The sequence below is a fragment of the Stegodyphus dumicola genome, chromosome 10 (assembly GCF_044657685.1).
Source record: "Stegodyphus dumicola isolate Sdum_Otavi_A_Nest chromosome 10, ASM4465768v1".
In the NCBI taxonomy this organism is placed as follows: Eukaryota; Metazoa; Arthropoda; class Arachnida; order Araneae; family Eresidae; genus Stegodyphus; species Stegodyphus dumicola.
Genome location: NC_140777.1, coordinates 163,015,585 through 163,040,330, shown reverse-complemented (window position 1 = coordinate 163,040,330; position 24,746 = coordinate 163,015,585). Strand labels below are relative to the sequence as shown.

General features: G+C 33.5%; 1 protein-coding gene across 2 annotated transcripts in view; it reads right to left on the bottom strand.

Annotated features, from left to right (window-relative positions):
• LOC118185249 (caskin-2-like) overlaps positions 1-24,746 on the bottom strand; it is a 658,017-nt gene that overhangs the window by 243,538 nt on the left and 389,733 nt on the right. For both annotated transcript variants that reach the window (XM_085825792.1, XM_085825793.1), the window contains 2 exons: positions 24,296-24,404; positions 16,117-16,225 (listed from right to left, as the gene is read on the bottom strand). In XM_085825792.1, the coding sequence (XP_085681918.1) occupies positions 16,117-16,225; positions 24,296-24,404 (218 nt within the window). The remainder of the gene's footprint in view (positions 1-16,116; positions 16,226-24,295; positions 24,405-24,746) is intronic.

Here is a 24,746-nt window from a genome sequence, read left to right as displayed (position 1 = left end):
TTATTTAATAACTATTATTTAATTAAATAAAAACTAATTAATTATTATTTATTTAAATAATTAAAGATTTAAGTAAATAAAATTAAATAAAAAGTAAAGAGATAAACTAAAAATTAATAAGCGATTTTTAATATAATTTTATTGCAAAAAACAAAATTTTCGAGACCAAATTTCTACTGAAATTGTTGTTCAGTTACATAAAAGAAGTGCCGGAGCCTTCTTATTTAGGGCTCCGGTACCTACAATTATGATTTATCCCAAAAATTAAGAAGTACCGGAGCCGGGGTCCAGTGGGCTCCGGCGCAATTTAAGCTCTGCTCCTATTTTATATCTTACACACACACACACACACACGATCTAACTGTCACGAAATTTGTTTTCCTATCATTTTATATATAGGAAAAACTGTCATTCCGAATTAAATCTAAACAACACAAATTATAATATTTAAGCTTTTTCACTGAAATTAAGCTTGCTTAAAAAAAAGGGCAAATTTACAAAATTCATGCACAAATATTACTTTTTCACTACGCATTAAAACAAACATTGAATTAAAGTAATCAAAACAGGACAAAAATATTATAAAAACAGTTTATCACAGATTTTAATAAGTGGAAGCTTTATAGCTGCAAAAACCAGTTTTGAGTTTCCTTTATTTAAGAAATAAAAGATTTCATACAAAGGTGAATTTTTAAAACTATACAGCTAGAAGAAAAAAAATTACACTTAGGCTGGAAAGATTTTTTTTTAAACAAAAAACGTAAATCATAAAACAGCATGAGATTCTGAAGTTGCCCCCTATTAGGAAAATTTATCCCCTCCAGCGAAGAAGCTTCAATTTAACTCCTAAAAAATAATAACTATTACCTCCAGATGCTCAAAATTTAGATGGTTGTGGGGAAAATCAAAATGAAGATAAAACCCGTATAAAAACTCACGCGACGTTTTACACACTTTTTTCCGGATCATTTTTTCCGTCTTCCCTTCTCTCGCACACTTAATAGAAGGTCACGGCTGGATAGTGGAACCCACACAACACACTTCAGCCACCCAAGGTCCTTCAACGGACCATCTCGGACTACTTCTATTCGCAGAATATCAATGCGGCCGATGAGAATTCGTTTTTCTGCCGTTGTACATAAAAGCATGACGGGAGCTCGTAAATTCAAATTTCAATACCCCGTCTTTTTTTAATTTCCTAAACGTGTCTTTTCAGAATTCTGGGTTCTAACATCTCGTTACACTGCGCTCTGCCTATCAAACATTTATCATCGACGCTACAATCAGACACGAACCTGCTGCTGTAAAATACGCATTTAATGATCGTACCAGCCCTACCTTTATCTACGATCATATTGTTTGTCTTATTTCATAACGGCTGATTTTTACAATGTGTATTAGGCAGATAGCCCTTGTGGAATTGGCATATTCAAATAACCTAACCTAACTATTTCCCCTCAACACTTGTTTACAGTTTCAATACAGACACCTCAGCAAAAGCCACCCTGTGTTCCGCATTAGCAATGTGTGTTTCCCCCCCCCTCTCCCGCAATGTCCATGAAGTCGATTGATTTTTGAATAATACTGTACATACAAATGGCAGTTTTTATGTATAATTGTAGTTTTATTGTTATTAATAAAAGAAATTTCTAACGTCTGTGTTACATAATATCACAGAGAACTGTTTAATTTATTTAATAATATACTTTGTTTTCAAAACGATTTAAGTATTCGATTTACAAAATATATGAGATGTGCATCATACAAAAAAAATTAGATACAGGCTAAAATAAGCAAGAAAGTACGCATATCCATAAAACAATTCAAACATTCTAATGTTGCTCCTTCGTGTATCGCCACATCAATTTTCTCTTAATTCTCGAGATCATGACATCACGGCATTCCTTTATACTGTGCAGGTCTGACAGCGAAAGTCACCCCTTTCAAGCCTTCCGTAATTAATTTATGAATACAATATTATGAGGAAATAAGATAAAAATGTAAGTAAACTGAAGTTCAAATCTATTTGAAAAACAGACTTCAGTCGTAACTGCTACAAAAATAATATTCTTTCATACTAATTTGAATGTCAATTCCAAGGCTTACTAAGAAATGCCATTGAAACCGTAATATCAGTTTGAAATGATACATTTCTGACAAAACATGCCAGGTGGTAGACCTTTTTGTCGCCCGAGGCAGTATCTGCTATTCTTTAATTCTGCCGCATGATGACTCCAAATTTTTGCCATCCCATGCGGCCACAAGCACTAATGTCAGCGGCTCTGATACCTGTCCTATTCCGTATATAAACAGATATCACATTTATATTAAATGCCATGGAAATGAATTCATTCAACAGGTATATGATCAAAAGACGAAACAAAAACTACAAAAAGATACGCTCAAATCGCTGTTGATCAGAAAGGACTTTCCCACAACAACGGCAGAAGAACTTTTTTCTATTTCTTTCCTTTTCTTGTTTCTTTCAGAACCACTTTTGGCGCGCAACACAGCTTCAATCCGCCTTGGCATGGATGCCACAAGTCCTTGATAGATGGCAGGAGACAGATTGTACTAGATGTTGTAGTAACGGTAACGCAAATCCGAGATATTGCGAATTGGTGGTCTTTGACCTCTTTGCTACCGTCCCATGACATCCCAAATGTGTTCTATCGGATTGAGATCCGGTGAGTTAGCCGGCCAGGACATTAACTGGAAATCAGCATCATGTTCCTGGAAATACTCCAACACAATCGTAGCCTTGTGACAGGGGGCGTTGTCCTGTTGGAATATTCCATTTCCAGCTGGAAAAACAGAGGCCATGTAAGGGTGCAACTGGTCCGTAATGATGTTCAGATACCATGTAGCATTCATGGTGTGCTCTACCACAACCACGGGTCCCAGAGACGCCCAAGAGAACGTCCCCCAGAGCATAATACCGCCACCACCGGCCTGTGTATGACCTACTGTGCATTGAGGGTAGTGATGGGCAACTTCGGTACTTTCTTGTACCCGGTACGAGAGTAACGGGTACAGACAAGTACCCGGTATAAAATACCCGTTACTCAAGTAACCATTACTTTGAAAAGTACCGAAAACCGATTTCAAGTACCGAGTACCCAAGTAACGATTTGGAGTACCGAAGTAACGAAATACCGGAGTAACGGTTTGCTGTACTGGAGTACCCTAGTAACGATTTGGAGTAATGAAGTGCTCTAGTAACGATTTGGAGTACCGAAATACGCAGCTAACGATTTTGCGCACTGAAGGAACTCTGCCACGTCACCACGTGTTTGATTTTATATGTACGGAGTAAGATTTTGGAATATCAGAAAACATGTCAACTACAAAAGTGTCTGAGGAGCAGGAGAGCGCGGCGGGTTGTTTCTGGTGTTGGGTTTGTGTAGATTGTCTTTGATGGCCAGTGGGGGTTGGGAGGATTGGCGCGGGAAGTGGATGGATGGAAACATTTTCGCTTTCGGTTGTGTCTTGTGTGCAGGTGCAGCAAAATCGATGGGTGCTCTATCAATTTCGTGAAAGAGGTCGTCCATAAATGATGTCGAGCTTGGAGGGGGGGTTAGTGACATTGTGACAGTTTGTGACAAGACGAGGGAATCATATTTTGATTAAAATAAAAATGTTTAAAATCAGCAGATTGAATTTTGAAGTTATTTTAAAATTACCAAAATTTGAAGGTATTTCCTTAATTGGGGCGAAAGCAACTTTAATGTGATTTTTTTTTTTTTTTTTTTTACTTGCATTCCTTTCTTTCCAAAAAAGAAAAGGCATTCAGAGTAGGTTTTGTTGCCATTCCATGCCCTATTTCAAGGTCATTCATGGACACAAGGAGCGCATAGCACCATTTCGCAAATAAACCAGATACTACTGTCCTCGTACCAAAACCGAAGTGAGCTGAACCCTCATCGATCCTCCAGTAACGAATACCGAAATACCGAGAAGAGACGCATATTTTCGTTACAAAGTAGCGAATACCGAAAAGCACCCGTTTCGGTACAGAAGTAACGAATACCGAAAAGTACCCGTTTCGGTACAGAAGTAACGAATACCGAAAAGTACCCGTTTCGGTACAGAAGTAACGAATACCGAAAAGTCCCCGTTTCGGTACGGAAGTAACGAATACCGAACAGTACCGATTTCGGTACAGAAGTAACGGGTACTTGGATGCACCGATTTTCAGTACCCGTTACAACTAAGTACCCGTTACAAAATACCCGGTTCGGTAGTACCGACTCATCACTAATTGAGGGAGCAACTGTTCGCCTGGAAGACGGCGTATCCTGACACGGCCATCGGCGTGATGAATGACAAACCGTGATTCATCTGACCAGGCAACTCTCTCCCACTGATCCATGGACCAGTCGCGATGTTCCCGGGCCCAGCGCAGGCACAGTTAGTGATGACGCTTGGTCAGCAAAGGCACACGAGTGGGACGTTTGCTGCGTAGCCCCATATCCAACAGTGTCCGCTGAAACAGTGTGCTCTGATACTTTTCTACTTGGCCCTGCATTGTGTTCGGCTGTCAGCTGAGCCACTATCTGGCTCCGGTTTTGCTTCACCATGCGAGACAGTCTCCGACGACCTTTTTCTTTGATAGCGTGTGGACGTCCAACACCATGTCGTCTACTGCTGGTTTCACCGTCATTCATCCACTTTTCATACGTACTAACAACTGTAGATCGCGAACAACGCACGAGTCGTGCAGTTTCGGAAATACTTGTTCCGAGCCTTCGAGCCATTACAATCTGCCCTCTATCAAAGTCGCTTAGATCCGCAGCCTTTCCCATCACACACAGAAATAAGTGAAAGAATGATTCTTCAGACTCTCCAGCAGCAGTTAAATACCATTTCCACCTGATCACGTGCCTTCCACGTCCTCCAGGCGCGTTCATCGCAAAATGTAGGGCTGGTTATAATGTTTTGGCTCTTGAGTGTAAATGCCAAAGCGCTCTGTGTAACATTTCCTTTACGCGCTTGCGTACCGTCACGGTCCAAAATAAACAGGACGACCTAAAAAGAAATTATATATAATACTTCAAATTTTAAGAGTTTAAAGCATGGAACCATCCTACACAACAACCAGGAAACGAACAATGCCGTTGATAGCTTAGAAAAATAATACGAAAGTAATCGTTACATTATTTTCATAAATATACCCTGGCGTTCATGTTAGCGAAATAAACATTATTATTAGATATGTCATCCAAAACCATTAAGGAATCGTTTTAACAGCCAAGTACAGGTTTTAACATATGCTGTCTGTTGCGTGTTGACGTTCTCCAAGTCCCTACCATTCTATTGTCAGACTCCAGAGTAAAATGGCATTTATTCAGAAAAAGCACGACATAATAATTCTTCAATGCAGAAAGTTGATTTCGTGTGTCTGTACCATATTTGACTTTAACTATCACAAGCGAAGCACGGAATAGGAATGGATAGGTTCTTCTATCCATTCCTTTGCACAGTTCTATGCAGTGTGCATTCTCTTACATGCAATAAATAACGACCAATATAAACAATTCACAAGTTCTCGAAAAGTTTTCGTTGTATATAAAAACATTTAGCCTTACCCCTTATAAAGTTCTAGTTAATTTACGCGTCCTTTCCTACTAGAGCATTTATGGGAATGCCTAGCGACTACTCGCTGGTCTTCTTAAAACTATAAAATAGAAGTCCAAAGAAGGGTTAAAATACCCTTTTATTCACTCAAAGAAACACTCACAGTTGGCCTCCTTCTAGGGCACGCAAGAAAACCCCCACTTGGGCTTGAACTTAACTTGAAAATAAGAAATTTACTAATTCTAACTACCTAAACATTAGCCGAAGCTGTACAAAAATAACCATCCGAGTTGGCCTATAATTATACATCACCGGTGAATACTAACAGGCACGTAAGACGTAGTAAGATAGGCTTAAAGTAACGACGTGGCCCGAAGGCTGAACCCGCTCTACTAAGAACTTCCGAGATGTTCTACTGAAGTGACCGAACTTCCCCATTAAAAACTGGCTCTACTTCATTTACATAAAACGCGATACTGAAATCTCATTCTGGCAGGGAGTTGTAGGTGCAAAACAAGAATTTAAAGGAAAGAGTTTGAAAATTAAAAATAACTATTAGAAAATGAAAATAATCCCTACATCCTAATCGAGCACTTCTTGACAACCATGACACCATGAGTTTTTTTAACAGAATCTGAAATCAAATGGCAGCATTCTGTGATAGGCAATTTTATAAGCAAGGACCATTTGCGGTGATGACTGACTGACTTCACTTTTTCAAAAGCTATCATTTACTTCTCAAGTATTTATTACTCATTGACTTGGCAATGCAGAACACACCACATTCACGTATGCTTCTTTTTTTTCCATTCCTATTTATTACTTCAATGGATTTCAGATTTCGATGCTTATGTGTCACTACCGGAACAAGCTTACAGAAACCTCAATTAATGTCATCATACTGTTAACCAGTACTCCTTAGCATATCATTAGTAAGACTATATTTAACTCGGCCTTTTGGCTAAGATCAAAGTGTAGCTGAAGTATTCGAAGTTGCTCAAACTTTATACAGTGCAGAAGCTTCATTTACAAGGAAGAGGTTTTTTTTGGGGGGGGGAATCCCAAGTAGATAGTGAATGCCCTCCTTTTGGTTCAAGCTGAATTGTGCAAAATTTTGTTAAGCTCGAACAGCGTAGAATTAAAACAGTGTCATCCAACGGTTTTAGTAAGAATTAGTACTTGCTTTTTTAACGCTTACGTCTTTTTTCAGAAATCAGCTTTCAGAAAACTACAATCCACTTTGGACGATTTCATCACTATTATTTATTTATTTATTTATTATTATTATTTAATATTCGCGAAAATCTCATAGCTCATGTGAATTCTGTTTTAAAGTTCCTAACTGTCCTAGAAAGTTCTACATTGTTCTACACAGTCAACGAAGACAACGCCATCTCACCGTTTTACTAAGAACTGATAGCGGGCAGGCAACAACGGTGATCTCTCTAATGAAGCTAAGATGGGTGACGTGATTTCAAAATTGAAACTGCGTTAAAATATTTATTTTTTTGGAAAAAAAAAAAAAGAACAAGACAGGTGACGACAGCACAACATTCTAATATAAACGCTTTAAATGTGAGCCCCGTGGAGTGGTTTTTCGGAACCTTATATAGATAGTGATCTTTCTATTATTTTGAAGATCAAGTAAGCAAAATTTCAACAAGATCGGAATAAAACTGTAGATAGCATGGATTACTTACACATAAAACAAACAAACGCTCTTCACTCTTCTCTATGTATTTAAATGATTTAATGAATCTAGCCAATGTCATTTCGCGGGTCCGGTTAATATTTTATACAAATTGAAATGAATCTGTGTTTACTTTTGTAATCCCTTAAATTGTTAATTAATAAAAAAATAAATTTGAAAGAAAAATTAAATTCCTTGCGCTTTGCTGAACGATAAAACACCGCCACTTGGAAAATAAATATATTTTTATTCGGGAAATAGCAATACATTTTTTATAAATTGCTGATTTTGTTTATTAAATTCAAAAGACAAACTGCACTGCGAGTGGCAACACACTTTTCTTATATCGCCGAGTTTTCTGATTAAATCTGAAACATAAATATCTTATGCTTCGCAGAGTGGCAACACAAACCTTTACCGATGACCAATGACGCACATTCTTATCGTTATATTACAGATGGCGAATTCCAAGTGTATATAATATAATCTAAAGTGAAGCAAATATTAAAGAAGACAGTTACTCACAATGTGCACTAAAACTTTGATGATAAAGTAGACACTAAATTTTTCCATAAAGGTAATAATTAAAAAAAATTTAAAAAAAAGGGAAAAAGACAGATTAATCTATTCGGATTTCCATTTAATGCTTGAAGCTTAAGAATTACGACATATCTACTAGTTCCAAATAAGTCCAAAGAAATTCATGGCAATGAACATGATATGATATATTTGAAAAGAACTTTTCAAAACGTTAAGACCAAGAAATTGCTATATTTTCCATTACAAACTAAAAATTAATACGATGTGAAGAATTTTTTGTCATTCAAAGAGACAAAGCACAGCACCCAGCAACACCCCCTCCTTTCTGGATGGCTTCCAGCAAATAAATTTCGACATCGGAAAAAATTTTCATTTGCCAAAATACAGATTCCACTAACGAAAACGATAATATATGAGTGAAGATTTTAATCTTCTTCTAATTTTCCATACTTTAGCCAGTATTTAGTTAAGTTTTGATATACCAATTGAAATCAAGTTCATTAAACTTTTAATTTTTTCTTTCATCAAATTTAAGTTTTATTTAACTTCCTAAAGGAATTTTTGAGAAATTTCTGGGAATTTTTAGAGGTTTTTAAGGACTTCATTTCAAAAAAATTTGGGGAAATTTTACTTTAAAACTTTAATATTAAAACATTTCAGTTTTTCTTAATTACTTTAATTTTTGCAATTTTCATACAAAAAATCTTTCACTTAATTTTTTTAACAATTTTTCAACAGAACACACATTTCAAATTACAAACAGTTTACATTTTTTTCACATACCACTTCACTTTAATTTCCTTCAAGCAAACTTACATCTCTTGATTGGCTTAGTTACTTAACTCCCTAAATAATTGATATTACTACCTTTAGGATTTTTAATTTAATTTAATTTAATTTTTAATATTAATGTTTACAAAAAAAATTTTTACTATAACAAAGTTAGCATTGACACTCAACTTTACCTACATAAGCGCCATCTATATAATTTGAAGAACACACTTACTTCTCTTTCACAACACTTTTGCAGACCCCAACACTCATATAGTAGGTAAGTTAGAATTAAAACTTACTATTTACTTGCTTTAAATATTTTATAGTATCTAAGTATTTTCTAAATATGAAATTATATTTTAAAATATATATTTGTTTTTTAAAAATTGTGAATTAGTTCTTTTTGTTTCTTATTGGTTTATATGGATTATGTATAGTTCTTTTATAGTTTCTTTTTATTGATATGCATATCCGTGTAGGGGAAGTTTCTGTAGACAAGGGTTTATAAAATACAATGGTTTCTAGATTTTATTATTTTATAAAAAAATTAATTTTTTAAAAAATTTAATTTTTTAAGAAAAAGTTTAATTTTTGACTTTACTTGCTTGTTTCTCAAAAGACTTCATTAGAATTTTCCTTTTTGAATTTTAATTCTTAAATGTTAATACTTAAATGTTAATTTCTAAGGGTACCACTTTATTGGAATTACTTTTGGTTTTGACTTTTACCCTTGCCTGCATGAATGACGAAACACGAATTGAATGATTGGAGAGTTAGGTTTGGAGGCAACTTCCCCTTGATAAGTCTGTCTCCTGCCTACTCAACGGTCATTCACATATGCATTTTTTTAAAAAAATTTTAATTTAATTTTAATTTATTAAATTAATAGATTTATTTTCATGGATAGATTTTGCACTTGATTTGCTTATGCTTCTGAATTTAAATGATATTGTAGATTAGTTCCGAGAATTAAATCTTTTACATGTTTGCACATTTTTTTAAAAAATTATTTTGGCTTTTTTCTTTTTTTTTTTTTTTTTTTTTTTTAGAATTTAAATTTGCTTTTTTACTTTTATACGTATTTGTTAAGAATTTAAATTTGTTTAAATTTGAATATCTAGAAAGATATTTAAAAAACGTTTTGACAATAAAATAAGCGTAGGCGAATAAATAAGGAGACTTCCTTTTCCTTAATTATTTCAAAGATTCTTTTCTAACAAGCCAATCATTTTTCGTAAATGAATATTAAAATTAAATTTTTCAAATAACAATCATTTGCACGATCATAAAAAAAACATAATAACTGCATTCCCGAAGATTAAGTAGAGTTTTTATGAATTCCAGTTATCATTCATGAGTTCCATTTTTTCTTCCTCGATAGCATGCTGAGCGTAAATGTCAGATGAAATGCAACTTTGCCTCTTCTTTAGGGTCAAAAACTTAAGTTTCAATTTAAGTTTAACTCTTTAAAAATACAGTGCAGCCTCGCAGCAGGACTTCTTGAAAAATCATTTCAATACTGCTCATTGCTTAACTCTCGTTAACAAAGCCTGGTAACAAGTGACTTTTGGCCTGGAAGAAACTGTCGTCAGATTGGGTTCCAAGCAGATATTTTGACATTCAAATCTCCCCTCTCCTTATGTATGAAACTGTCAAAAAACATGAGCTAGGAAGTTAAAAATAAAGACAAAAAAAAAAAAAAGTTATTAGAAGACAATAAAACTGTGTTCAACGAGGAAGAACAACAACTTCAGAAGCAGCAACAAATGGCGATGTCTTAAAGCATAGGAATAAGAAAAAATCGACACTAGTTTTCTGATCCGCGAAATTTGAGAGATGCAAAGATTTCACCCTAATAAAGCAGTAACAAACTATACAGTATAAGCATCTTCAACGGCCATTAAGTCTCACTTTAAGAGATAAGCGAAGATGCCTCCTAAAGACAGTTTACCTTATGTTTTAATGGAAGGAAATTTCGAGTCCAAACAATAACATCTAACTGCATATATGGAAAATGCCTCATCATTTTCCACTTATGGCAACCACCCTCCTTTATTACGCACAGTAAAATTTCATTTTCTTTTATTTTATCCATTTACTATTGTGTTTATCTCTTCTGTTTTATGTTTAATGATTTGGCTTGGTTTGGGGCTAGGAACTTTTGCACAAAGCACTGTTGGAAAATTTAAAGAAGCAATCGTCTGTGATTCGGAATTGAATCAATCCATTTTACATTAATTCCGCACATATCCATTGACGAACGGTCTTCAGGAATGAATTTAAGTTCGCGAATCAGAGTTTCAATGTGAAACCTAATAAACTGCTATAAAAAGAACGTCATAATTGGCTTAACAGTACTTTTAAACTACCGCTCAAAATCGTCTTGCTAACACTAATAATGTACTACACCGCAAATCCTCGAGGTACACACGATCTTGGGTAAACCATTGTAGTTTAAAATGTTTTCCTGCAACACGACAAAACAGCGAGACAGTTTGGAACCGGCCAAAGGCTAGGATTAAGCTCTAATTAACACGACAATCCATTTAAATGCGATCCGATTATGAATGTACTATCTAATAATTCAAAAATTCAAAATTAAGGCTCAACTATCACTAACTATAGCTTATTTCAATAAATGCAGTATTCCCTTTGCGGTCAAAATGCTTATCATCGAAATAAACCTAAGGAATTGCTATAAAACTGATTTTTCGTATTTCGCGCATTGAATAGTATAACAGTTTCTACAAGCTAAACCCTTTCTGTAACGTGCGAAAACTATTATGCATGTTAACTACAGTGGCGTAGCTACGGTGGGGCAAGGGGGACATCTGTCTCCGGGCGCAGCATCCAAGGGGCGCCAAATTGATGCTACGAAATTTTTTAATGAAATGTTTCCCATTCTTGGCACACAGAAAAGGGCGCAAATTCTTCAGATGTCCCCGGGCGCTGGAAACTCTAGCTACGCTCCTGTGTAACTAAAAAATAGCAAAATCTATCAAGGAAATATTCAATATTCTAGTGTTTTTCGTGACAGCAGATGCGCACCAAGAGAAGAACTTTCAAGGTACGTCTGATCGTACCGAGAAAACGTATACAAATGAAGCACGTTAATTATTTGGATAACAGGCCGGCTCATGAGTTTTAAACATAATCTAAGCACGACACCTATGAGTACGGCGAACAGGTCACGAATACGAACAAATGGCAGGTTAGATTAAGTTGATCCTAGAGCAAGTTCGATCTGAAGGCCTTTACGGAGTGTCCCAAGGACATGCGCGCCGAAATGAATGGCCCACGATCATGTACTATGAATTTATTTTACTTTTTAAATAATGAATCTTACTTCTAACCTTGCTGCTTCCGGGAAAGAAATTGATTTAAAATTGATTGATAAATGAGCGAACATATTTCTAAGTAGAATGTTCCTAATATTGAAATAACGAGTTTAAAATACTAATTTATAGAACACGACAAGAAAATGCTAACTAGTCGGTACGAAATAATATTTAAACTGAAGCCAATGTATTTTTCGTTCACTACCACGCACCCAAGATGATAATGTTTCCGATTGATTTGCTTTTGTTAGTCATTTAATCGATCTACAGTTCTATCCCAGATTGTTTAACCTTTTTGAAAGAAATCTTAAAGCAGTCACGTTTCAATTATTTATACACGTCACTAATGTAGGTTTAAATATTATTCCGATGGAAAGCAGAAGAAGATTGCTTATGTTGCTTGAAATCCAAATATAGAGTTAGACATTGCCTTAAAATACACAATAAAAAGCGAATACAAATAAAAACTAACTTAAATGTTTACTTTGTACATACAATATACAAAGGCTTAAAACTGAAATGCAATAATAAAATTCCATCCGTACGCTTAGCTACAAGATCTGTTTCAGCGAATTCCTTTTCACAATAGCGTCGTTTCGGTTGACGTAGCAAATGGAATGAAAATGATGCTGCGGCTGTCAAAGATTGTTTGTTCTCCACTGAAAGCAAATTTAACAGCATTTATTTAAAAATAATATTATTCATTAAGCAAAAAATTGCTTCTCATTTAAAAAGAAATGAGTTTCACAGCTAAAGTCTCCATTGTATATGATGCCTGGCTTGTAATTGTATGTCCAAATTATATGAATAACTCAGGCCTGTATTCTATGAAAGTTTAAGTCGGCACTACGTTTAAAGCCCTTTTTCGGCCGAGACAGTAATTGTTTCATTTTATTTATTTACTTTTCGATGTTTAAAACCATAAAATAACACTGTTAGAGAAAACAGTAAATAAATTACAGAGAATTCTCAATTATTTAAACCAATTAAGGCACAAGAATATACCGATAACAGGGAAACACGAATTACCCAAATTGGATTTATCCGATAGGTTCCTGTATACCCCCACCTAAAAAAATAAGAATGACTTCAGATGTTCGAGCTATTCAAATAGAGATTAATTAAAACAGTACTAAATAATTAAAACAGTACTAAAACTTCTACATATTTCCAGTTCTATTTTTTAATACTGTGGGAATTTTGTTTTATTATATTGATTTACTTTTGCTTCAGTTTTGATTTAATTGTTGCGCTCTACGGGTTCGTGGATTTGCAGTAATTGATGACAAAACTGGATGAAGAAACACAACACAATTTATTCCCAGTAGGCACTATTACACAGGACAGTTTCAAAGACACGTTTACATTCGTCGAAAAAACTACCGACAAACACTGAAAGAATCAGCAGCACAGCCTTCAAGCTGTAACGACCTTCGAGAATACTGACGAAAAAACCCCTAAGAATGCGTTCTAGAATGTTCTCGCCATTCTATTTCACGCCAATAAAGTTCTCTATTTCACGCCAAATCTGGCAACCTCGTGTTTTTCAGCCACTTTCTGACAACCCTAACAGCGCATTGCGGAAAAGCTATCTCACCGCTCAGCCGCTGCGTATTTCGCAGCAATATATATATGGTGATTTCCTGTTACTAAATTTAAAACTATAGGAAGGTAATGATTCCAATTAATTTATGTCTTTCTTGTTTGACTGTATATATAGAGAGGAAAAATGCTTTACCTTTCACTATTCTTGTCTTTCTGCAACTTTATTTACATTTTGAAAAGCTATTCAACATAAGTGGCTTTTGAAAAAGCCCGATTCTGTTACCTATTCAAAAATAAGATCTTTCTTCTTCATGATGTTAGAAGATCAAATCCTTTGGCACAGATAAACACATAAACTTCAATCCAAACACAGCGATGAGATCCACAATATTAAAAGAAAAAAAAAAAAAAAAGTCGCATGGTTTTCGTCCTTTTTAAACGCTAGTCTAACAAAGAGTATTTGTAAATATTTCTGGACAACGGATAAGTAACCTGCAAAACAAATTATCCAAACACGGAAAACGAAGCATTCAGCATATTCCGCCTTTTCAGAATTACATTTTTAGAAGCACTGCTTACAGTTGTAGCTTTGGAAAATATGACCATCAATCAGTGATTACAAAAATAAAAAAATCAATCACGTCACATATTTGCTCATTCATTGCGCTTCCCTTATGAGCTCTCTTGAGACTTGACTTGTGATACAAATTAATCAGAAACACACATTAAACGAGTAAAATATGTTCAGATACTGCTTTGTTCTCTTTAACAACTTCCATCGATTATCTTTTGCCAATTACCATTTCAGTGATTACCTATTCCAATTTTTGAATAGCCTCCTCCCATTTTTCTGAAAAAGAGTACAATATGTTGCCTTCTAAAAAATTTAGAGAAATTAGAAAACACAATCATACTGAAAATACTAAAGATTAAAACATTACATACACTGGATTTTTTTGGAGACACGAGCAAAATAAAAAAAAAAAAAAAAAAAAAACCCTTTATAGGTAGACTAACCAGACGTTCCACTTTGACCGGGACAGTCCCTGTTTAATGATATGGTCCTTGCCTCCCAGCCAGTTTGTCATTTTGTCCCGGTTATTTGGTAAAATGTTAGAAGTGTCGAATATACATGAAGTAAAAATAGTGCAGACTCTGTTAAAACGGTGACCTGGTAATCAAAATACTCCGCTGTTAGCATTCATTGTTGCTAGTCTAAATATTTTGTATCTAGATCTATGTACTTTTAATGTTCTCTAGATGTTTTCCGTCAACATTATGACGGACGTTTTTCTTATATTGAACTATGCGAAAATAGTTTTGGTGGAGCAGAATCTTTTAGTTGGATACAACAGTTAATTAAAATGGTCTGAAATTGAAGTATCAGGTGAAAAAAAATAATGAAACTATCGTAAATAATACAATAAATATGAATCAACTTTGTGATGAAGTCGTGAAGGCCAAACTTTTTTTGTCAGCTAATTCTAAACTTATAAAAAAGAAATAAAATAAAAAAACAAATAAAAGCTGTGAAGCAAAACGGGTACAACTTTCCAGTCATTTCAAAGAAAAAACTTTTTTCCCAATCCCCAGTCTGGCTCAAATAACATAACAAACACATTTTCAGCTTGCGAGGAGCATCAATATCAATCGAAAGCGTATTCTCGATAATAAATATTACATGGTCTGAAGAAAGAGGTGAAACAGCTGAATCAAACTTAAAAGCTTGACAAAGCTGCAAACTCAACAGTAAATTAAATTGTATCGAACTTTTCGATGCGACTGAAAATAACGGAGAATTTGTAAAGGAAGTTAAATTAGTGATAAATACTAATAACGTCTTATTAGTAAGATAATGTTCAAATGAGTTATTAAAAATTTCTTTTAACTTACTGTCATTCTTTGTTAGCAAGCAACACCTTTATTTAATTTCCAGGCATAGGTTTTATTTTCTGTTCAGCAACCTATTCAGGTTTGAAAAAATGAAAAAATACCATACTATTTTTTAAACATCATACTATCATTACTATTTATAGATGTGAGAAGAACTCCCTTGCAACATATTAACAAGTTTCCTACTTGTGTTGCAGAATCTAGGATGGTGGCAATTTCCACCATTAAGTCTCAGTGTACGCAATTGAGTGGGAAAGCACGTGCGGACAAGCCGCCAGATGAGACCTCTGATGGTGAACAGTAAAATAGTCTTTACTGCCGATAAAAGAGACCTCTACATATGATATTGTCAAATGCCACCAGCAGGGCCGAAAGGGTTAATGAACGAAACAAAGAAAATCTGAGTAATTATGACCTCGAATCTAAACATTACCAACACTACAATAATAACAATAAATTTCAAGGATCTGAATTTTAAGTTACTTCTCTAGTTTGCCGCCATATTAAAAATGTATTTATGCAATTATTAGTTGCAAAACTTATCAATAAAACATATCCTTTGGGAAAGTGTTTTTTTTATGATCGGCAAAGTAAGCAAAATAAAAAGCTTGGGGGAGAGAAGCCTCTTCCCTGTCTACTTAATACAGAGAAACTAAGAAATAAGCATAATTTTTGCACTTTCAAAACGAATCACACGCTCGCCTTATTCAAAAATGATAAGCATTTCAGTGCATTGCAATAATGGATGAAAAATCTTACCTTTAAGAAGATGTTTCATTTCTCTCTCGGCATGACACGTTGTAAATGATCGGACAATATCTAATGCTGTTTGGTCATATGAATTAGGTTTATTTACATCAACTCCACTCTGAAGAGAAAAAAAGGTGAATATATATATATATATAAGGCAGACATAAATGGCATTAAAAATACAAACAAAACTCAATTACAATAACTTAAGGAACAAATGTCGTATTTGTACACAATTGCATACAGAATTAATATTTATATTTCAAACAGCCAAAATTTTATTTCAGTTTAGTATTATACATTTTGAACTCTTATAAAATGTCATATGAAAAAAATGCACTGAAGTGGCAGGAAAATCGTACAAATAATCTTATAGACAATGCCTAGTAATGCCAAATAAGCACGTCATTAGCTAAATCCGCCAGTGAGTGTATATAGGGGTATACATTCTTGGAATACTGCGCTCTAAGAATGCAAGCTATTACGAAATAAGCGATTTCTATGAGATCTGACAGTTGCATAATAGATTGTCTAATAGTGAGAATAATTTGGATTTTTATGTGTGATGATCATTTCAAAAGGTTTCCCGGAGAAAAAGTAAGCAAAACATCACGAAGAAAAGTAAGCAAAGGAAAAACATCGTCGTAAAAAACCATCGTTGCAGAAAAGAAATCAAAGCGGAAACATTGCAGTTAAAAAAACATCCTGGTATAAAATATCATGAAAATAAAAAAGTTTAAATACCTCACAGTTTTAAAACATCAGCGTAAAAAATATCGTCGTAAAAAACAAAGCACCTAAAACCATCGCATGATGATAACAAAGCAAATGTGTTTTTCGACTAAAATTTTAAATGCATATCTGCATAAGGGTTTGTGAGTGCAAGAAGGTATGAGGAAAATTTTTTCCCTCGATTTTGAATTCACTAATAAATTTTAATTGAGAAAGACAGAAGAAGGAAATTTCAGCATTCAAAAACTGAAAATAAGTAAAAAATTAATGCTACGAGCAGCACATAATAGAATTTTATACTTATGTAGTTTACTATTAAAGGTCAACACTTATTTTTTTCAAATATAAATTTGATTGAAATTAGGGCTGTTTAGATATTGCAAACATTATAATGTCATGATAAGTGCTGATTCTAAACTCTGATAACAACACACGAAAAATTATTTTAACGCGAAATCGATTTGCGCGATAAGGAGTTCCCACGAATTCGTAAAATGATATTACACCCAGTTTGTAGAAAATGATTAACCAAGTAACGAGAAATTTTCTGTCACTAAACTCCCAGTTAGTTTTAATTCGGCAACATTTTCAAAATGAGTAAAAAAAAGGAATTCAGGTATCGGCATATTCGAAATAAAATTGTAATTTCTCAATAAAATGCTGCTCATTTTGAAAGACAAATTGATTTCAGAGATTACTTTAACATCTCTAATTGGGAAAAAAAAAAAAAAAAAAAAAAAATTTCCGACACGTTACATAGAATCCCGCTTCATTAAAAGGAAAATCTTTTTCCTTCCAACTTTTTAAATTCTTTGAGGGGTAGGAAAAGGCAATTAACGTTTCCAGCCAAATTCTTGTTTTATTTACTATATCAGGTGTTAAAATGAAATTATTTGCGACAATTACACATATTTTGTCCAAGACGCGTGAAAAAAATGACCACCTCTGGTGGTTAGTGCCAGTGACCACTGCCCACAGAACACATCCCTCTCTATATAGTACTTGTGGAAACAGTCTTTCTTTCTCAAGCAGCGTGCAAACTTGGCATGTGTTGCATTCTCCCCCTGTTCTTGCGGGCTTGTTCTTGGTGCTGCAGAGTGCACATCGTCGTGATGTTGTCTTCGATGTCTGACGCTTATTTTCTTGAAGACGAATTGCTGCATCAACTACTGGCTTATGTTTATTGATTGCCATCTATTGAGCTAAAAGCGAACTTCAGAAACGGTCAGTCTTAAAAACCACTCACACAAGTGAGTAACACGTTCAATAGAAAAGGTGGTTATTGTAGGTAACCACCGCCCTTCAAAGAGTTAAACTAGTTTCATTCTAATTTCAAATTTTATAATTTTTATTCTGGAAAGAAATGAAGCTTCAAAAAACATATAAACATTGCTAAAATGATTTACAGCTATCATAGATGCCATGAAAAGATATATATGCAGAAATAAAGAATATTTAAGTACTTTCCAGTATATATCTTTTCAATTAAAAAAAAACACTCAAATATTTAAGACATTCAATAAAGACTTAAGTAAACGTTTTTTTTGGGGGGGGCGCAAATGGTGGCACATTCAGCTAACAGTCGGAAGCTATGTGGTTGGAATCCTGTTAAATATTTTCACGTTTCTCGATCCAAAAATCGTAACAGTCGAATTTAAATCTAGTGAATGATAATTCGTGACTACCTGGATTTGGTCGACTAGATCTCGTATCTCTTCCCAGATGTCTCCTAACCGGTAGAAAATAATGAATCATTGCATCCTCCCAAGGTGTACTCTCTGGTGTACAGCCAGTTTGTAAGGGAAAGATTGATGATTCGAATCCCAGCAATGAAATAGCTAACTTTTCGTGTTTTCTGTTTCGACCGCGGACCAAAGGCGTATTACTCAAATGCAGTTAGTAGTAACCAGGTGTAACCAGAAGACGAAAGTGACATCACAAGAAAAAGTGCGTATGCTATATTAGAATCACGTGACACCCGGAAATGATGCCGGGTGGTTCCAGGAAAGGAAATATGTCAGTAAACTCCTTGAAACAAAGTGAGCACCTGTTCTTAGCTCTTATAAAAGTTTTAGTAGAATTGTAAATTTTACATAAGAGAGAAGATCAAATGCAAAATTAGGGTTTCAGGAGATTGCCTGCGTATTTATTTTCCTGGAACCGCTCTTTATGGAGAATTGCAATGTAATTAGTTTTGTATAATTATCGGCCGAATTTTGCAGAAATATTGTCCTTCACTATTTCTCTACTTGTAAATTTACATTTTATATGCTACTTCATTCTAGAATAAGCTTCAAATTTGAAGAAAATTCACACATCGTACTGAATAACCTTACTTTCATAGATCTGAAGAACTTTAAGTTTAAAATTTTTACTTCATATCTGCAATTATTTTATTCTTCTTCTAATTAATGATAGGAAAAATTACAATTACCTGAAAGATTTGGAATACTGAAGTTCATGTTTTTACTGAATAATGAGAAAAATGCGACATTCTGTCGTAATTGACTAATACTCCGAATAATAAAATTTTAAGAAAACATCATCATTCGCGTAAATAAAATAAATACTTTAAAAAAAACATTCAAGAATCTATCGCAGATATCAACTTAAACGATTTACAAATATATTTTTTGGTATTAATCTATCACAGATATCAATATAAAAGATTTACAGATATATTTTTAAGTATTTAAATAACTCATAAGTTGAAGATAAACAGAAAACATATCGAGAATTCATAGACATTATACCAAAACTAATAAAGATAAAATAATTTCCAAATGTCTAAAAGACTATGGACAGCGCACTCTCAAAGCATTGGCGAAAAGACAACGACATCGCAAGTACGTTATTCCGTATAACACGAAAATTTACGTTCTAAATTTTAGTTGAACGAAATTTAACAATATGAAATTTAAATTTAGATTTTAGTAGCATGTAATAGTATGTAGCTTTATGATTTTTTCCTTCCTTCTCCCCAAAGTGCGAGATACATACGTACATACATGCATATATTTCATTATTCATTTTTTTCTCTTTAATAACGCATTGCAATAAACATCTGCTGGCAACAACTTGAAAAGTGATTCGGACACAAAAAAGTAAGTTTCGAGACTATTAACACCTCTAGTGTTAAATTTAGTGGGTTTACTATTATTATTATTATTTTAAAGAAATATCTTTTAGTGTTTGATAAGGAAACAAAACTTAGAAACACGTAAGTATTGCACATTTGGTGTTAAAAATTGGCATTTTTCCTTTTAACGAAATGTATTTTAATATTTGCCAAGGAAACAAAAACGTATTAAACTTCTGGTGTTAAAAATTAGCACTTTTTCTTTTAACGAAATATATTTTAATATTTGAAAGAAAACAAAATCAGGAAACACGTACGTATTTCAACAGGTACTACGCCGACATGTCACAAAAATAGACTGAAAGGAACGCCGGAGCAGTAAGCTGAAGCATAATGTTTAATAATATTTTAATCATTTTACCTCTATTTTTCAAATAAAAAATTATAAGAAAATTAACGTTGAACTTACAAATGTGTGTTTAGAAACTGTACTGTAATTTTTATATAATAAAATTACTCGTTTAATTTATCGCAGGTTAGTATGAAAAAATTTCAACCTATATACTTAATTTATATTTCTATATAAATTTCCTAATTTTTAACAGTAAATCAAACAATATATCGAAAGTTAACAATCGAAAAAATATAATAAATGATACATTTTCGGTGAGCAAATGCTAAGAAAAAAATGAGTTCCTACAATTTTTAGGATTTCAATTGAAAAACACGTTATATTTCACTTAAATAATTTAAACTCGAGAGGATACACGAAAATTTAAAAAAGTAACTTAAATTTCTGGAAAGCACTTCCATTTATTAGTTAATTTTAGACAGTCGTAAGCTAGATCTAGTTTTCGCTAATTTCTGGAAAATTAAGATGCGAAATTTGGAAAAAACCCGAGATGGCCAGTTTCGTGCTGCCATCTATCGGCATATTCGAAACCAAACTCTTAAATTTGAAAGATATATGCTTCTCTACATTCTAAACCCTTAAAAAATCCTAAAATAGTTATTATGTCTTGGGTACATACCTACATAAAACGTAAAAAGAATTATTAATAAACTTAAAATTCATAAGGAAACTAAATTTTTCTACCTGCACATTTAAGCAATGAACAATTAACGTTTTTATTTGAAAACAAACGATTCCCTACTAATTAACGTCATGTACAATGTTAAGAGTCAACTTTGGTTAATTGCAATAATGTCGTAAAATGCTCAAAAGTGGGCAACTGCATCATATTATCGAAAAAATATTCTAAAAGAAACTTTATTATAAAGAAGCGCATTTATTGCTTTTAAACCGCTCGGTTTGTCAAGGAATGACAAACTGATTAGTTTATGATACCACTTTGTTTTATCCAATCTCAGAATTGGCTATTCGCAAAGCCGTGTGGAATACTGATTAAAAATTTTCGTTTCCAGCAATGGCAAGATTCACACAAGTCACGTGTTAATTCATGCTAAAGTAACAACGAACGTAACGCTCGTTCAGCTATTTTGGTAAGACATACTTGACGTCAAAACACGAACAAACTTTCCGTTCAAGAGAGGTGGTTTTATTCATTCACTTACGCATACGCATGCAATTATTTAAGCTCTATAATCATCCTTTCTTTGTTAACTTTAAAGTAATAGAAATAGTATGATTTTCGAATCTACCTTCTTAAATTTTAAAATACAGAAAAACAGGACTGTCCCTCTCCACATAGAATTTCAAGTCTCGACTCAGCTGAAAACTTTTGAAATGCTCGTTTTAATTTTTTTTTTAAATGTGGATTATTATTTAATTCAGATAAGAAAGCGCAGTTAGATTTTTTGTTAACTGTTATGTTACCCCATACCAGTAGAATATATATCAAATACAACTTTTTAGTATGTTTTACAGGTTTCATTAAGTATCATAATTTTCTTTCTATCTTTTCATTCTTCTTTCACTATTCACTCAAACAGCAACATCTGATTATCTGTATTAGTGGGCGAGCGGTAGAACTACTGACTACTGGTAACGCGATGCGGGCTTAAATCCTGGCTGGAAAGGAGCTTTTACGATTTTTCCCATATATAACGTTTATATGAACTATTTACCTTTAAAATTTCTTACACGAAGGCATCCCTACCTTTAGGCCACAGAAAGCCACTGTAAGTCGTAAGCCAGCGTGTAACTCCGTTATGCTGCGAATGATTTCTTCGTCACTCAGAACCTGAAAATTTGGAACGCTGTTTTCTATATTTATCCATTCTGAAGCCTGATCTTTTTGTCCTTTGAAATTATGCCTATGAATTACCGTATTTCTTCGCGTATTTTCCCTTTTTTGCTAATTATTCGCCCGAAAATCGAGAGAGGAAAATTATGCGAGTAATTTAATTTCCAAAGTTGAATAAAATGTTGAAGTAAGAGCATATCGTGGATAAACTACTAGTAACTATCGCAAAACTATTTCTTTTAGTAGCCTATATTCCAGTAAGAATACATAGTAATATTAACACTACAACATTTGACGGATGCTGAGCCGAGCACAATGAATCGAGATCAATTACCTTGTATGTACGAGGGGAATATACATGATTTAGTTCATGTGATCGCAGTTCCAAAGAGGGTCATGGAAGGAACGATAGAGAAGGGGGGGGGAGACCCTCATTCCGAAAACTTGAAGACATCAGCAGTAGATTAGGCTACAATTATCTAAAACATAAATAACAGAAATAAGGTGAACCCAAGCGTTTGAAAAGTTTTCTAAGCACGGGAACACCTGCCACGTCGGGCACCTTAATATAGAATCTGCACAAATTACATTTTAAATAATAAATGAAAGAGACAATAAAATGAATGAAATGCTACTATAAAAATGAAAATACGATATACGGTAGATACCAGTTAACGTTGCTTTGCTTTTTAACACACGTAAACCACATTCTTTACCGTACCGTAATGCACAATAGAATGACCGTTAAATGAGACATTATTGATAAAAGCCAAATGATCAATCCCTGATAAATTTGTGAATGTTACTGATTTTCACCGTATTATTCCTAATATCACTACATTTTTGCAATTATTTCTTTAAAATGATTACCGATTTGGTTAATTCAGGCCTCCATATTGGTTAATAGAGATTCCGATTGAATAAAAAATCAAATTATTCTATGAATGTGCGAAATATTAATACGTGTGGCACAAAGAAGAGAACAAAACCATTAAAATGAAATAATTTACACGGCATAGTATGGCGTCTGCTCTCAAAATAAAATTTCACCCAATTTACAAATAATTATTATTTTTGTGATAAAAAATTCGTCGAACTTTCATATGAAGCTTGAAACGTTGTCAAAAAGTTACTGATTTTATTTTCAGATATAGTTAACCTTTTTGAAAACACAGCAATTACTTAAAAACTCTTGAATATCTATCATCACAAAAATTAAATATATTTAAAGTATAGCTGATAAAAATTCCAGGGCGAAACAGAATGAGGGTATGAGTGAGTGGAAACAAAAAATGAAGGAAATCTCAGAGAGAGGGAACCTTTTCACATGCACGCATATATTGATATTGCTGCAGGCTATTTTTGAATGGTTGGTTATTTGCATTTTAAAACGCTTGTGATTGAAAGAAATTTGCTACTTCTGGCTAGATACTGAAATTATTAAACGAAGAAAGGAAATAATAATAATAATTATAAGATAACAAATGAATAATAAAGAAAGGCAGCTGTATGTTTAGAATTTAAAAAAGAGCAAAGGGAAACAAAAGAGGAAAAAATAAGAGAATAAAGCCCCGAAAATTTTATTTATTAAATTTCAAAATAAACACAGAAATTTCAACCAGTTTTGAAGCAGCTTTAACGAGAAATACTAGCATACTTTATTCGCTTAAAACATTATTGTCGAACAAATTTCCCATCAATTTACAGTTTGATTTTCAACTTCATCAAGAACCTTGCAATAACATATATGGAATCGCACCTTTAGAACGAACTCATCTTTAACGATCAAAACGATCATTTTCAAAGTAGGGGCTCATCTTTCAATTTCTATTGAAAGGAAACAAATCATATCTCCTCTTCCTATTTTTTCAGCAATAACATAACAGCAGAGAAAACTTTTCTATCGTTTAATACCACGCATTGTAGTAACCTCTCAGTTTCAGTCTATTCCTATTACAATAGTATGCTAATAAATAACCGACAGCAAACAAGTGCCACTGATATGGACCAAAAAAGCAGAAATTGTCTTCTCTCTCCACAGATGCTTAACTTACCACAGACAGCACATACATTTTGAATTAAATTGAACTAATCGATATATTTAAGTATTTTAACCGATAAGCAGCTGATAATAATGTCTTCTGTAGCATAAAAGAATGTTATAGCTTACCTCAATGAGCATGCGCACCACTTCTAACTTCCCATGCATAGCTGCCTCGTGAAGGGCCGTCCCACGTAAAGTAGACCGGTTGATGTCAATACCAGCATTCAGAAGCAATCTGCAAGGAAATAAATAATTTTTTTTTTAATGCTTTTCAAACACAGACTATTTTATTTTAATTAACTAACATTTCAAAGGGAGGAACAGAACTAGAAAGATTATTTCCCAGTTACTCTTAATAATATTCTTAACTGCAATGAATCCTTAATTCAAATTTTTAATAAAAAGTAAGTTGTCAAGAGAATAAATAAATAAATAAATAAAAATAAAAAATAAAAAAAAATAAATAAAAATAAAAAAATAAAATAAAATAAAAAATAATAATAAATAAATAAATAAAGACTTTTGTTTGTTAATGGCAACCGTCTGCTTTCTTACTATTCGTCTTTCAACTCACAGA